This window comes from Astatotilapia calliptera, chromosome 5 (assembly GCF_964374335.1).
Source record: "Astatotilapia calliptera chromosome 5, fAstCal68.1, whole genome shotgun sequence".
Classification (NCBI taxonomy): domain Eukaryota; kingdom Metazoa; phylum Chordata; class Actinopteri; order Cichliformes; family Cichlidae; genus Astatotilapia; species Astatotilapia calliptera.
Window position 1 is genome coordinate 30720384 of NC_137426.1, and position 15428 is coordinate 30735811.

The 15428-nt window shown below is 40.7% G+C and overlaps 2 protein-coding genes across 6 annotated transcripts; both read left to right on the forward strand.

The window, feature by feature from the left end:
- The first annotated feature begins 57 nt into the window (after positions 1 to 57).
- LOC113022910 (SRSF protein kinase 3-like) lies at positions 58 to 9119 on the forward strand. Of its 5 annotated transcripts, none has more exons than XM_080301440.1 (15): positions 58 to 923; positions 1797 to 2048; positions 2130 to 2238; positions 2326 to 2413; positions 2695 to 2782; positions 2945 to 3051; positions 3184 to 3349; positions 3466 to 3491; positions 3598 to 3654; positions 4578 to 4908; positions 5098 to 5195; positions 7271 to 7378; positions 7507 to 7576; positions 7652 to 7744; positions 7849 to 8065. In XM_080301440.1, the coding sequence occupies exons 2-15, from the start codon at positions 1829 to 1831 to the stop codon at positions 7923 to 7925; spliced, it is 1638 nt and encodes a 545-aa protein (XP_080157566.1). In that variant the 5' UTR covers positions 58 to 923; positions 1797 to 1828; the 3' UTR covers positions 7926 to 8065. The 5 variants fall into 5 exon arrangements, with proteins under 5 accessions (XP_080157566.1, XP_026024622.1, XP_026024621.1 ...); XM_026168836.2 differs by having other exon boundaries at positions 59 to 923; positions 7899 to 9119; XM_026168837.2 differs by having other exon boundaries at positions 7507 to 7744.
- A 74-nt stretch (positions 9120 to 9193) lies between these two features.
- comtb (catechol-O-methyltransferase b) lies at positions 9194 to 15402 on the forward strand. Its single transcript, XM_026168838.2, has 6 exons — positions 9194 to 9360; positions 10485 to 10656; positions 14330 to 14447; positions 14542 to 14735; positions 14844 to 14975; positions 15065 to 15402. Exons 2-6 carry the CDS (start codon positions 10486 to 10488, stop codon positions 15242 to 15244), a joined length of 795 nt encoding a protein of 264 aa, XP_026024623.2. The 5' UTR covers positions 9194 to 9360; position 10485; the 3' UTR covers positions 15245 to 15402.
- Positions 15403 to 15428: the final 26 nt, after the last annotated feature.

Below are 15428 nucleotides of genomic sequence, written 5' to 3' on the forward strand. Positions count from 1 at the left end.
ACCTAGTGGGAGTATCCCCCCACTAGGTTTATATCTGGGACTCTCCACCATTTGACATTAGAACTGAAGAAGCTTCTCGGATGAGAGGTGAAACGTCTTCAAGCAACTTAAAGAAGTCCAGACGCTTTTCTTTGCAAGCTCCTTTGACTACGATGACCTGGATGACTGAGAACCTTCACAGACATAAGCGCAATATCCATTTTTTTTTTTTTTTTTTTACATTTCCTGTTGCTCCAATGCATGTAATCACCAGTTACTTTTTACTGCGTTTTCTTTTTTTGTTTGTGTTTTTTTTTTTTTTTTACAGGAACATACTGAGTAGCATTCTTCTCAAAATGAAAATTTGTTGAAAAGTTGAATACAAAGAAATAAGAAGACAAGCTCCTTACCACCTCTGTAAATCGAGCTAGTCGCTAGATAGCAATAATATTGTCAGAAATGCATGTCTGCTACATGCAGGCAGGAGCACTCTCTCAGAGTCTTAAGCTTCTGCTCGACTCTGCTTATGAATCATTAAAGCAATGGTTGGGACTTCCAGTCATTCAATCAATAGTTGTAACACATTAGTATGGATTTCAAAATGTTATTTGGTTTTCATTTGTACCTATTTTCAGTAATATCAACTTTAATATCAGCAGATTAACTAGGCATATAATTATTTTCTTTCTCTCTTTTTTGACATATTTTTCAAGTCATCTATATTTGACAACAACATAATAAAACTGGAAATTGTGTTTCTGGTGTGCCACCCCTATGAAAAAAATCCGGATGCGCCCCTGGTAGCAGGAGCGGCAGGCTGCTATTCCTGGACCTGAGTGTGTTTTTCCAGTCGCACAGAGGAGAGCGGGCTGAGAATGTCCTCGTGTCAGGCTCGTTCATTTCCCGCGTTACAAATACTAAAAGTGGATACATTGCACACAACGGTAAGTTGCTTCTTCCTTGAACGTGGCTGGGTATTTAGAGAGGGATAACGGTTTCCGAGTTGATGTACTCTCGACGTCTCCCACGGGGAAAAAAAAAAGCCCTTTCGGAATAAGTCTTTTCGAGGAAGAAATGGCAAATTTATCATATGTACAATACAAAATACCTTACAAAAGACATATGTGAATGTCACACACTGCAGAAGAATCTTTAGCTAGGCAGCATAAAGAGGAAGCAAGCCAAAGGGCTGTTTTCCCCTCTCTGTTTAAAGCTCCTTTCCTGTCAGTGAGCCGATGAATTTTTTTTCATTCGTTGCTAAAAAAGGTAAAATAAAAAAAGAGTAATTTTTAAAGTGACTTTTAGAAATTTCCTCTTGTGTCAGCCACCAATTAAAACTTTTATAACCACACACACAACGTTCAGCTATTTGTTGAATGCCACGAGAGCAGTCTAGCCTGCATGTATGTCTAGTTGTTTTACTGTCTTGCCGAAACTGAAGTGCTGTAACTGTGGTACAAATGTGAAGTAAAATGGACTAGTTTGCCATTGCTTGTGGCTCCTGCACTGCAGCAGTTCATGCAATATCAGTAAGATTTCAGTTGCAGCTGGCTGGTGTCACGAGCTATTTACGTTGACATGCCATTCATCCAGCTAAAAATAATCATACGCATTCACTGGCTCTTTTAAAATGTCATTGCAGCAACCTACTGCACTCAGTAGCTAACAATACAAACCAGCTGCCAGACTCCAAGCCAGTGAACTCTTGCTTTACACATGCGGGAAATGATTTAGGACCTCCTTCCTTCTTGAACGTATGCAGATACATTTTTGTTATAAGCTTCCTGAGTGCTGCTGTCTTCTTGACCCTCCTCCAGCTGGGCTCGAGTTCATCAGGCTCCAGATAAACATGTCCTCATCGTATGCTGCTACGATAGCAGCGCTGATTACAACAAACTCTTTTAATCCACCCATCAAAACCAGGACCCACGCCACTTCTAACACAGCACGGACTCGTAAGCCTAGCCAGGATCACCGCTGCCCTCAAACTGTACAGAGGAATGCTGTTTCACCTGAGCCTCAGGGATTTTACGATGAGCAACAGGAGAATCCTGCTGACTATTGCATAGGTAGGTAAGACACCGACCCTGAAATCCAGCTCCCCTGGTTGAGATCTTCAATTTTCACATCTGCTGCGTATTTCATTGCAGGTGGTTACTACCCTGTAGAGATTGGAGACATTTTTGTTGACCGTTACCAAGTTGTTAAAAAGTTGGGATGGGGTCATTTCTCTACTGTGTGGCTCTGCTGGGATATGGTGTAAGTACAGGTTTGGTCCACTTGACTTTTTACACAACAATTATCAATATGATCCAGTAACTCACTGACATAATTGTTTGCATGCAGGAAAGGGCAATTTGTGGCTCTGAAGGTGGTGAAGAGTGCTCAAACATTCACAGAGACGGCACTGGATGAGATCAAACTTCTGAAATGCGTCAGTGTGGTCACATTGCTGTCAGATTCAAGTCATTTTGGAGTGCTCTTAAAACACTCGTGTAACAGAACTGGCTTAGGGTTAGGCTTAGTCTGGCCACGAGCAGAAGTCTGAGTAATCAGCATGTTTAGTGGTGCAATGAACTGCAAAGGTTTTCTGCGATCATTTTGCTATTTTATGTACATCACTGTGGAGTCACAATAATGTCACCATGCTATGAAATCATGTGTCCTCTTCATTTTTATTTATTTTTGTTCAATACGTACTTGTTTAATCATCAGGTAAGAGACAGCGACCCCAAAGATCCTAAACGAGACAGCATAGTCCAGCTCATTGATGACTTCAGGGTGACTGGAGTGAATGGAGAGCGTATCCTTTATAAAGATGGTCGATCACAATTATCTGCTCCGCAACTTGTAGTATTTCATTGAGTGGTGCAGATCTTGTAAGTGTATTCTGGCTTCTTCTAAATACCCAGGGTGTAATATTCAGGTTCTGTGGTATAAAAGCAGGTCCTTAATTGCTCAACAGATGTGTGCATGGTTCTGGAGGTTCTTGGGCACCAGCTGCTGAGGTGGATCATCAAATCGAACTACACAGGCCTCCCTCTTCCCTGCGTTAAGAGCATCCTCAGACAGGTTTTGTGCAATCCTTTATTCCAACCTTTGAAATGGTCCCCTGTCTATGACCACTATTTGAGGTTTTTCTGTAAACAGAAGATGTTCTGTCTTTGCCTATGTCAGTGATCTGATTACGGTTCCTTCTCACAGGTTCTTCAGGGTTTAGATTACTTGCACACTAAATGCAAGATCATTCACACAGACATCAAGCCAGAAAACATCCTTCTGAGAGTGGATGAGGTTTATGTTCAAAAGCTCGCGGCCGACACCAAGCTGTGGCAGATGCCCAGGTCTCCTGTATTCACCAGCACCTCAGGTTAGCGATGCTGTGCTAATAATTAGCCTACATATGACTCAGTTATATGGTGTCTCGGGAAGTACCTTAACCACATTTGTGCCTTTTTCCCCTCCTGATGCTTTTCCATTTGCCAGTGAACACAGTTTCCAGAGAAAAACAGGTGTGCAATATGAAATATATTCCTCTGATATTATTATCTTATTAATACATTTTTATTCAGCTCTGATTGTATTATGACCTTTACTTTTATACTTTGACTTACTTAGAGTGCGCCCAAGTTACTCGGAAAGCTGACTGGGGTTTTCCACACTCTTGGGGAGTGGGTAAGATGGAGTTGGTGTTTTGCTTTTATACTGATGCATCCTATAAGCTCCTTCATCTTTGTCAAACTGTGTAACAACCGGTCTTCTGTACAAGCACACTACACTGAGACTTCTATCCACAGTGAGTGGATATGGGAAAAGTTACTGTTCATACTTGATTTTTATCAGCAGTTGCTGAGTTGCTGAGCAGTTGTGGCCTCTTCACCTCAGTCAGAAAATATGCTCTGCCTGTTTTTTTGCATTTGTAACATTCATATAATCAATAATTATGGCATTCATATTGCAGCATTTTCTTCTTACTACCCACTCAGGTGTGTGTAACTTTTACAGAGAGTTTGGGCAGAGATTGGAGAGCACGTTATATGTGTTCATTCTACTGTATTTTTCTTCCTTTCTCATCCTAAAGAGACACTGGAAAGAGGCGTTTGCAATATATGCACTGCAGTGGAGTACAGACAAGTAAAGAGCAGGTTATCATGTATTTAGAGAGTACAGCTCCTATGGTGTATTACTTATGGTATATATTCTACAGTAGGCAACTTACTGTGACTATCAGGACTGGGCACTAAGCAATGCTGAAACAGTAAGCAGACACAACTGGTTATTTTGATGTCCTTCCAATAGCCGCTGTTGTGGTTTCACCATAGCTTGTTGTCAGCAACCTGCTCTAAATCATGTGAAAACTTTATGATTCACTGCTGAGGTATGAAATATAAAAACAATGCTAAATACATCCACTGTTGTCTGTGCACTTAAGTACTAATAGAATATGAAACATCACTTGTAGTTGCATTATTCTGCATTTTTGCTGGATCTCACAAAGCAGGCATGGATTTGTGATAAATCACTAAGCACATTTCTTATTAATTTCTTCGGTCCATGCTCTCTGCTGATTGTTTTCCACGTATGACTGTGCCCTACAGTCCAGCAGGATTTCCAGAAGTCCAATTAAGCGACTGACGAGGAAAGACAGAAGCCGACGAGGCAAGCCTGATGTGTCCGTTTCTGTCGGTGCTACCTCTAGCACCCATGGCTCCACTTGTCACTCTAAGCTAACAGGTTCTAACATCACTGTAAGAAGACAGACTCTGCTGTTGGAAGACAGATTGAATTTAGCTGCACACAGCCTCAGAGACTCCTTCTGCTCGTGTCCAGACCTCAGCACAGATGCTGCTGTCTCTGGATCCAGATCATTGTTATTACATCAGACTGCAGACAGAGATTCTCTGCTACCTTCACCATCATGTCCACAAGGTGAGTCTAAGAAGATTTCTTGGAGGGAAAGTAACTCTAAAGCCAACAGTTTGTTCCTCTTTCTGTGGAAACTTGCATTTTGGCTCAAATCTGTACTTTGGGCTGTGTGTTTACATAAACTGAAAGGCTACATGGATCGTAAGTAGTAAAAGTACTTTCTTAGCTGTCATGTTGTTTTATGTACTTAAGGCACCAGTGACTCAGATGTTATTCTGGACCTACTGAAGCCTCACAATGCTGACAAAATCCTCATCAAGATTGCTGATCTAGGCAATGCCTGCTGGGTGGTGAGTGAATTTATTTTTATTAGGGAATATGTTTCTGTTTGTTTTTGATTTCTAGAGAATATCTGAATTCCAGATCACACGGTTGTTGCCTTTCGGAGTTTAGAGTTGAGTTGGTCTATGTCATACCATAAATTCAGCTGCAACTGCCCAGGGCTTTGTGCTTCAGGATTCTGGCTTTATTAAACCTTTAAGTATTTGATATTATAGTATTATTCCCACATTTAATCAAAACACACTCAGAACTTTGAAGTAAACTGCACTCTGTTTCATAAATGGCCACACGAGTGCATTAAAAATGCTTCTAAGTCATCATTATGATACAATGCAGCAGGTGCACGGCATGATAGCCATATTTACAGTGCCCTGTGGTGAAAACACAGCTGCCATATGTCGCTTGTGAGACTGTGTGGGCTGACATGTAGCTTAAGAGAGGCGTATGTAGCAATCTTGTGCAGTTCATTACAACTGATGGTTTCCATTTTATTTGTCCGAGTCAGAAAAACAGATCAAGATGCTGTTTTCTATGGTAACATTTTAAAAGCATGCAAGAAAAATGAAAAATTATTCTGTAGCCTATTATGGTATTTATCCCTGCTGTCAATGAAATGTCTATAGAATAATTATAATCTTTAAGGGTTCTGAATATAAACATATAGCCGCAGTGTCACAAGACTATTTTTTAAATGATATTTGTCAGGGCTTCAGGCGGATTGTTTTAACAAGTTTATTTACAGCACAAACAAACAAAACTGTCAAAGTTTAGGGTGAATGTTAGAGAAAGTCAGGAACAGGAACAGGTGAGCTGATCACTTGCAGGTGCATGGATCCAAAGGGCACGAACCAGGATTAGTCCCACCCTGAACACAGAAATCAACATGTCCAATATTCTCAGTTTCAGGTCTTCTTCTTCAGACACAGCAACTTAGAACTATTTTAGTAGCTGTGCCATTTGACTTTAAGATGAAAAGTTCTCAAAATTCAACAGCACAAAATGTTGTTGAAAAAGAAAAAATTTCCACTATAGTAGATTAAAATCACCCCTCCTTTATGCACATCTGCAAATCTTTGTACACGGATGGGGGCAGCTCCCTTACATTTACTGAGATTGGCAATTAACTGTGAGTTAATTAATGTGTGAAAATGGCTAACATTCTGTACAGCATCGTTGATCACCGATTCTAACTTGTGACAAAACAGATGACGATCAGGTTAGGATTGATTTAATCACTCAGGAATGCGGCTGTTTCTCTCTATCACCCCATCATAACCCTATACAGGAAGGTTGTGGTGGGAAGGTAATAATAATATATTAGAGTGACGAACATATAGACCAGAGTAGAGGGTAAATCACCAAATCTCCAAAGCAAATCCCACCCTGGCTGTACGTATGGCACTGTACGCAAACTCTGGACGTACTAAAACCTCACTACCCTTTGAACGAACTCTAATAACTTGGGTCATTCATGAACTTTTACTCCTATTATTGGATAAAGTTATGTTTATAACAAAATAAAATAATAAAGACATGCTCATCAACCTCAGTTTCACTCTGTGTTTAATGCCAGTCAGTAAATGTTAGCATGCTAATATGTTAAATTCCAGTTGTTCCTAAGAATAGTTATTTATCATAATTATTGAAATAATCTGGTCTGTCGTCATCATCATAACAGTGGCTTACACCAGCGGTCTCCAACCTTTTTTGCGCCACGGACCGGTTTATGCCCAACAATATTTTCACGGACCGGCCTTTAAGGTGTCGCGGATAAATACAACAAAATAAAACCAGTACCGGTTTATTCATAACACACGTGAAAAGACCCAGGAAACAGAGTTAACGATTAAAAACGATAACAAAGTCATGCTAAAAACCGATAAAAAACCCTGAAAACCATACATTTCACACCCGAGCCTCAACTCTTGTGGCCCGGTGCCAAACGACTCACGGACCGGGCCCAGGGGTTGGGGACCGCTGGCTTACACAACCATGTGCATATAGATTAAGGGTCACAGGTTTTTAATTTAACATAGAGAGATTTTGTGCAGCCTTGTATGCAGCTCATCTATCTTGTTGCCAGCACAAACACTTTACCGAAGACATCCAGACGTGTCAGTATCGTTCTGTGGAGGTCCTGATTGGTGCTGACTATGGCACACCCGCTGACATCTGGAGCACTGCCTGCATGGTGAGCTAAGTACCTGGATATAAGTGTAAAAACAAAATAAAAAAAGAAGAAAGAAATGAAGGTCACACATCTCATTGACATTCATAGATTCACTACAACCATTTTTATTTTTGTCCCTCTCTGTGTAGGCTTTTGAATTGGCCACAGGGGACTATTTGTTCGACCCACAGTCAGGAGCCACATTTTCCCGCGAGGAAGGTTTGTGGTGTACACAAATTTCTCTTGTCCTTGATTTATGTGCTTATAGTACGGTGTGTACTCATGTCCTTTCAGATCACATTGCCCACATCATTGAGCTACTAGGACCTCTTCCATCACAGTTTGCCCTCTCAGGGAGAAATTCTAAACGATATTTCAACTCTAAGGGTAATTTTGTGTCATTGTGCGATCACTTTGTTTGTTTTTTATTGTAGTTTGACACAGAAAGTTTTACCTATTTAATTAACTCTCTTTTTAATTCTCTTACGCAGTTCATCTTTTCCTTCCTAAAAGTGTTCTGGTCCGTTTTCCTTGTCTCCAGGACATCTGCGACACATCTCAAAGCTGAAACCATGGGGCCTGTTTGAGATCTTGCTGGACAAATATGAGTGGTCACGGGAGGAAGCTTTACAGTTCAGTTCCTTTCTCTTGACAATGTTGGAACTGCTGCCAGAGAAAAGAGCCACAGCTGCCCAGTGTCTAACTCACCCCTGGATTGCCTTCTAGACACACTGGCTTTGTGACATTTAGAGCCCAGTGAACTATCTCTGTGATGGGATTTGGTCAGCGGTGGGTGTAGCCTGGTGCTGGCATCATGAGCACAGCTTTTGATAATGTTTATTAGCCTGACTTGGGTTGTTTGGTCTTTTGTTAGCTGTCTAAGTTAGGCAATGACCAAAGTACAATTTTGTCCTACAAGAAAAGTGCCTCAAACCAAGCGTACAATATCCTTAAGATTTGATAACAGAACAGAAGATTTGTTTTATTTTTTCTTCTAAAAAAACAAATGAAGACCTCCCCTTCTTTATACCCAAGTATTGAAATGGCAACAGTGTAAAGCAGGATTTATTATCTCGCAAATATGTCCATCTGCGTACACATTTCCATTTGGGCAGAGGGGGGAGAAGGGTTTTCACCCACCCCAGATGTGCTCCAGTGCAGTCCTCCAAGATCCTAACTGCATGTCGCTGGATGCAGATGATGTAAGCATCTGCTGAATGCTGATTGGTTGACAAGTGGGCTGGAAAAGAGAAGGGAGCAACAGCAGAGTTCACCAGGAACAGGAGATAAAAACTTCAAAGATAAAAAAAAAAGCGTAATGAAAAGCACAGAGAGTGGCTACAGTGGACATGTTTCATTGCTTTTACTACTCTGTTTCACTTCACCTCTTTCTATGTTGTAACTTTGCTTTTCTCTGTGGCTGGTTGATGGAAAAACAACAACATGAGCGACCCACAGACCAGTTGTACCACATATTTGTATACTGCCTCCATCTGGCAACAGAGCTCTCTGCAGGCAGATGGGCAGTCCCTGAACCAGAGTAGACAACAAATGCTCCCTCTGCTAGCTTATAAATCCCACTTAGGTCTGAGGTGTAGAAGGGGTGTCTTCACACAGCTCAAGTATCAAATTAAAATTATGAAATGTAAATAGGATAATTACCCACTAAGAATATCAGGGCAAACACCTACAAATGATAAAGGTGATTTAATCAACACACATATTTAACCCTAATAAATGATGAAATGCTATGCACAACAAACAGTGCGCCCTGTTTTTGTCAAGACTGAGCAAGTGTGAGTGTGCTGACTGTTGAGATTAGGTCTGCTGTACATTCCTTGCATGCTCACAGCACAGCTCTGAGTAGGAGGGTGGATGGAAGAGGAGGGAGGAGTTAGCCTCATGTAAACGTAGGCATATGTCCGCCTGTTAGGAAACCAGCAGATTTTCCTCTAGCGGCAGGGGAAGCGAGAAGAGAGCTGAGAGCGAGCCTGCCTGCACACGTAAGTCTTCTATTCTTCTGTTCCCTGGGATTGTAATAAAAAGTAAGATTTTAAGAATGCAACCGGGTTTTTTTTCCTAAGAAGAATTAGTCCTGCAGTTGCTAAAGAAAAACCACTGCTCAGTCTGGTTTGAATTCATATTATGGACTGAAGAGTTTGCGAAATAGTATTGTGAAATAGTGTTGTGAAACTGTGGGACATCAATGGTAATTCCTGTAACTGACGCGGATTTCAGCCATGCAAAACCAAAAAAGCATTTCACAAATTCCCTTTTTACCAGTTTTGTTGTGCCTTCTCTGTTTTTGTTCCAGTGGAGTTTGAATTCAGGTAGATAGTAGGAAAAGCATGCAACTTCATGCAGCTGTTCATCTGCACAATGATAAACATGCATGTGTGTGTTTATGCAGCCTTTCTAAAATTCCATTTTATTTTCTGCGCCTGTTCCTGTATGTTCAGAAGAAGCAAAGTAAAGTAAGTAAAGGTTAAAGTCCCAAAGCTCTGCCTTTTGTGACACAGCTCTTAACCCCCGGCCAGTTGCCATGCAACTAAAACTCCAAATCAAAAGGAATTACCTCAACAGCCAATGGTCTCCCACAGTTGTATTATTAGTGCAAGGTAGAGTTGTTTCCAGCCATGCTTTTCACTGCTTTCCCACAGAAGCAGCTTTTGTTTAGAATTCTGGCTGTGCTCCCCCTCCCCACACACACCCTTTTCTTACCCATTTATCTGTGCTGGAGAAATCTAAACAGACTAATTGCTCCTGAGAGGAGGAAGGTCCACACAAAGCACTGTGTGGTGTGCTTTCAACTGTTTATTGGAGTTGATATCCTTGAGAGATATCATCATATTGAGTTTCGTGTGGGTGTTCATCTTGGACATGGCAGCAGCGGTAACAGCAGCTGATAGTGAAGCAGCAACTGTACACTGCATAAATACCCATCTCATTAACCCAACACAAAGGGAAAGGTAGGGCGAGAGGAGACAGGAGAGGAGCTTTCATTTATCTCATGCAGATTTGCCGTTATTGCACTGCGTCTGGGGTTCATTTATCATTGTCCTTTTCCATAATATAGCACTATACACCATACCTGCACTGAACTGATATTTTTACAATCTGGTTGCAGCATGTGGCTGACTCTATTCTACAGCTGCACAGGTGGAGCAGCTCTTCTGTATGCTCTGTACAGATGGCTGATTCCCACTGCTGTGCAGTATCATGGAGGACTGGCGCTATTGTGGCACGACATGATTGTGGAGCGAATGCTGGACACACTGACCCAGTCCACACGTCCTCAGGTGCGCCGTCCACAAACACTCACCTCTCACAGTGTCAACCATCACATACTGTGTCGATGTGATTTAGTTTAACAGTGTATGAAGCGTATAGAAAAGGTATGGCAGAACCAAGATGGAGAGAAAAAGCAAAGCATGTGAAAAATATAGTGACCACTCGCAGATAGGCTACAACAGCAAAGGTTCACACTGGGCTCCATTCATATCAGGTAAGGACAGAAACCTGAAGCTTAGTGGATACGGGCTCACCAAAACTGGAAAGCAAACAGCTGAAGAAATGATTGTGAACAATAAACTGTAAAAATATCCGTGGCACCCACGAAGAATATAGCATACCAGATTCATGGCAATAAATCTAAGAGACAAACAGTAATGTGAGGCAATCTGCAGAGTCGTCTACCATTTATTCCACTCAGTAAAAACTACTTTTCACTGAAATTGTCAAAACTTACTTGTCTGGTTTCTTATGTTTTTCTCATGTTTTTCTTCATTCAGCCTCCCTTTTTTTTGGGTGGGGGTGTCACGGCGACCATAACTATTACAGAGATGTTAATGTAAGAGTGTCATGCACCTAAAACTCTTTCACATACACAAGTTGGAAATGCAGCGATTTGCAAATATATTTATTAAAAATACTAAAGACATTCTATTAACAAAAACTATTATGAACCTAAAGTTTTTTTTATTTAAATATTTTTAAATAATTTAATTTTACAGGTTTTTTGAGTGTGAAGTCAGTAACACACTGCAAAAAGTAGAAAAGGGTAAAAGCAAAAAAAGGACTGGAAAAAGAAAAAGAGTTGAAATGCTTAAAACATAAAATGAGTAGAAAATGGAAAGAAAAGTTAAACTTGTAGTTGAGCTTGTGCATCCAGAAAGTATTCACATCACTTCATTTGTTCCACATTTTGTCATTTTAGAGCGTTATTCCAAAATGGATTTAAATTCACGTCACAATTCCCCATAATGTCAAAGAACAAAAAGATGTGCTTATGTGTTGTCATGAAATCAGGGGCATTTTCACACCCGTAGTTTGTTTATGCTGGTCCATATCAGTTGATGAATTTGAGTTGTTTTTTTTACTATGGTTTGGTTTGTTTTCACACAGAAAAAAATGTAAGTGAACTACAAGTGAACCTAAATGTTTCACTACAAACAACATGAGAGTGTTCAGTTCACTTATTGGCCAGATGTGTCCTTGGGGGGACTATTGGAGAACTATTAAAAATTGGAGAACACAGAGAATTTACATTTATTTCACGGCTAGTTGCTAGTCTGTACAGACCTTTGCACATCTATAATACCTTGCCACATCCCAGAATACAAAGTATACATGGCTACAGTAAATTTTTTAGCTCAAACTTGCAGTGTAAAGTGGGTGGTTTGTTTTGGATCTAGGCTTGGATCACATTCACACCCTAAATGAACAACACAAGTACATTTGCACATGAGACCACCTACACATGTGTCTCGGTGTGGTTGTTTTGGTCTAAACCCGAGTGTGATATTCTGTACAGTACTGTATACTATACATCCACACAAACCGGAAAAGGGGGATAACGAAACGATTGGTCTAAACACCACAGGTGTGAAAACACACTAATTAATAATTTAATGAAAACCAAATGACCCTAAAGACACTATTACTTTTAATATCATTTTTTAGTTGCGTATGGGGCTTAGGGTATGAAATACACTCACAGGACACTTTATTAAGTACACCTTGATAGTACTAAATTGGATGCCTTTTCCCCTTGAGAACACCATTAATGCTCTGTGACACAGATTCAAGAAAGTGCTGGAAAAATTCCTGTTGATGACAGATGGGGTAGTCTTGAGTATTTCAGAAACTGTAGATTTGCTGGGATTTTCCACACATGAGCATATTCAAGGTTTATAAAGAATAGTTAGAAAGTAGTAGGTCAGATGGCCAGACTGCGTTGAGCCAATAGGAAGACAACAGTGTGTCAACATGCAGAGACTCATTCCCACAAGGTATCCATAAGAGCATTGGTGATAGGATCACATGATAGGATTATACAGTTGCTGCAGATTTGTTGGCCGCACATCCATGATGCAATCTCCTGTTCAACTAAGGAGCTTGGAAATAAATCTTAAAGATGTCCTATTGGAACGGGTGATAGTGGGGGCCGTTTGAGTATAGAAAATCCATTGTCAAGTTTAATAAACCAGTTTGAAAGGATTGGAGCACTGCAGCCTCCCTGAGAATATTCCTGTAGACTGTGGGGTTTAAAAGATTCTTATTCAGTACGAAAGGGCAAAAGTGTGCCAAGAAAATATTGCCCACACGATTACACCACCACCACCAGCTGCCTAAACCCTTGATATAAGAAAGGATGGACTTACACTTCTGTTTTATTTACAACAAATTCTGGCCCCACTATCTGAATGTCACAGCAAAAATTGAGACTCACTAGATAAGTCACCGTTTTTAGAATCTTCTATTGTCCAGTTATGGTGAACCTGTGTGAACTGTAGCCTCAGTTTCCCAAAAGGAGTGGCGCCTGGTGTGGTCTTCTGTTATTGTAGCCAATCTGCTTCAGGTTTTGATATATGGGTTCAGAAGTGCTCTCATGCATACCATGTGGGAATGAATCTCTGCAAGTTGACACACTGTTGTCTTCCTATTGCCTCAAAGCAGTCTGGCCATCTGACCTTACTACTGGTACATTTTCTCTCACAAAACTGCCACTCAATGAATATTTTCTCTTTTTCTGACCATTCTTTATAAACTTTATATAAGCTTGTGTGTGGAAAATCCCAGCAGATCTACAGTTTCTGAAATACTCAGACTAGCCCATCTGTCACTAGCAATTATGCCACAGTAAAGTCACTTAAATCACCCTTCTTCCCCGGTCAGTTTGAACTAAATGCCTAAATGTATTGAATTGCTGCTATGGAATTTGCTGGTTAGATATTTGCATTAAAAAGCAGTTGAACAGGTGCACCTAAAATAGTGTCCAGTGTTTTACAGAGCTTTAGAGCTGAAGCACAAAAATATGCAAGTAACGCTCCATTCTTTAGCAGACAGCTGTATTAAGGGCCCTGGCGGCCCAGTATATTGTGTGTTTGCTCCAATAAAAGTGTAAGGCGACTCAGAAAGACGCGTGGGAAGAGGGTGCAGCCTATACGGCACCGCTTAATGAGCTAATGTGAGACAGCTGTGCTGGCTGGGAGTGGCTCCTGGGAGTGATTGGTTGATGGGGATCAGGTGTGCAGCGGGAAGGAACCCTGCTGAGTTTGGACGAAAACCTAAGCTGGCTTTCTGAAGTCTGTTTTAATGTAATAATAGGAAATAACACAAGCACAACTTCCCCTTTAACAATATTTTCATAAAAGGGAAAATATCATTTGATTCTGTCTCATGTTGAAAAAACGAGTATCTAGCTCTTATTTATAGTGTGCAGACCACAATTTTCTCTTGTTGGACATCTATGAAATGTGTGAAACACTGGAACCACAATCATAACACAAGAAGTGATAAGATTAACAAAACTATATCCATATGTGTTTAAAATCCCCTTTAAAAATTCAACCATCAGATCAAAATATCTGTGCAAATCCAAGTATTGTCTGTTATAACTAATTGATGCTCGTAAACTCTTATTGAGGTTTTATTAAGTGGTGCTTTTTCTCCCCCTGCATCTAACTCCAGCGACTCCTACATGCAGTACAGAAGAACGCCACTAGAGGAGACCCTCGCAGCGTGGTGAAAGCCATCGACAACTTCTGCAGACAGAAGGAATGGGCCATGAATGTCGGGGATGAGAAAGGTACTGACTTCCTAATGATATGCTCAATGAGTAAAATCAGTTCCTTATTCGATCTAACTATATATTTTTAATATTTCTTTTTGTTTTGTCATAGGCTGCATTCTTGATTCAGTGGTGTCTGAAGTGAATCCAGTCACTGTGTTAGAGCTGGGAACCTACTGTGGCTACTCTACGGTGCGCATCGCCAGCCTTCTTCCTCCACGCGCCAAGATCATCACTCTTGAATTTAACCCAGACTACGCCAAAATTGCTCGTCAGGTTATTGCTTGGGCAGGACTAGAGGATAAGGTAACGAGGAGCTCTAAAAAGAAGCTGATTTGCATAGGGAATGCATAGGGTCAAATTGCAATATTCCTTTTTTAATTTTTATTTTCTATTTACTTATTTTTTTAATAGATCCAGGTAGTTGAAGGCCCATCTGGCGAGTGGATCCCCAAAATGAAGGAACAGTTTGGGGTGAAAACATTTGATTTGGTTTTCTTGGATCACTGGAAAGATCGCTACCTTCCTGACACAAAGCTGCTAGAGGCAAGTCTGTTTGACTCATCCTATACTCATTAAAGTCTTTGCTTTTTCTGCCATGACTCCAGTTTTGCCTTTCTTCTTTTTTGAATCAGGACTGTGGCCTCCTAAGGAAAGGCACTATCTTGCTGGCAGACAACGTCATCTGCCCTGGAACCCCTGATTACCTTGAGTATGTTCGAAACAGCCCGAGATACAAAAGCCAGTACTTCAAATCTCATCTGGAGTACACCAAAGCGGAGGATGGCTTGGAGAAATCTGTCTTCTTAGGGTAGTTTTAAAGGGGGAAAATAACCCCTATTTACACAGGTACTAGTAGACCTCAGACCTTCAGAGTCTTGGGTTTGCAGACTCTGCAAGTGAGGAGGAGAATCTGTTTTGCTTTTTTTAAATGTCATAAAAACTGAAATTAAAAGTGACGTGTAAAAGAAAAGCTGTGTTGTGAGCTTTAATTTCCAC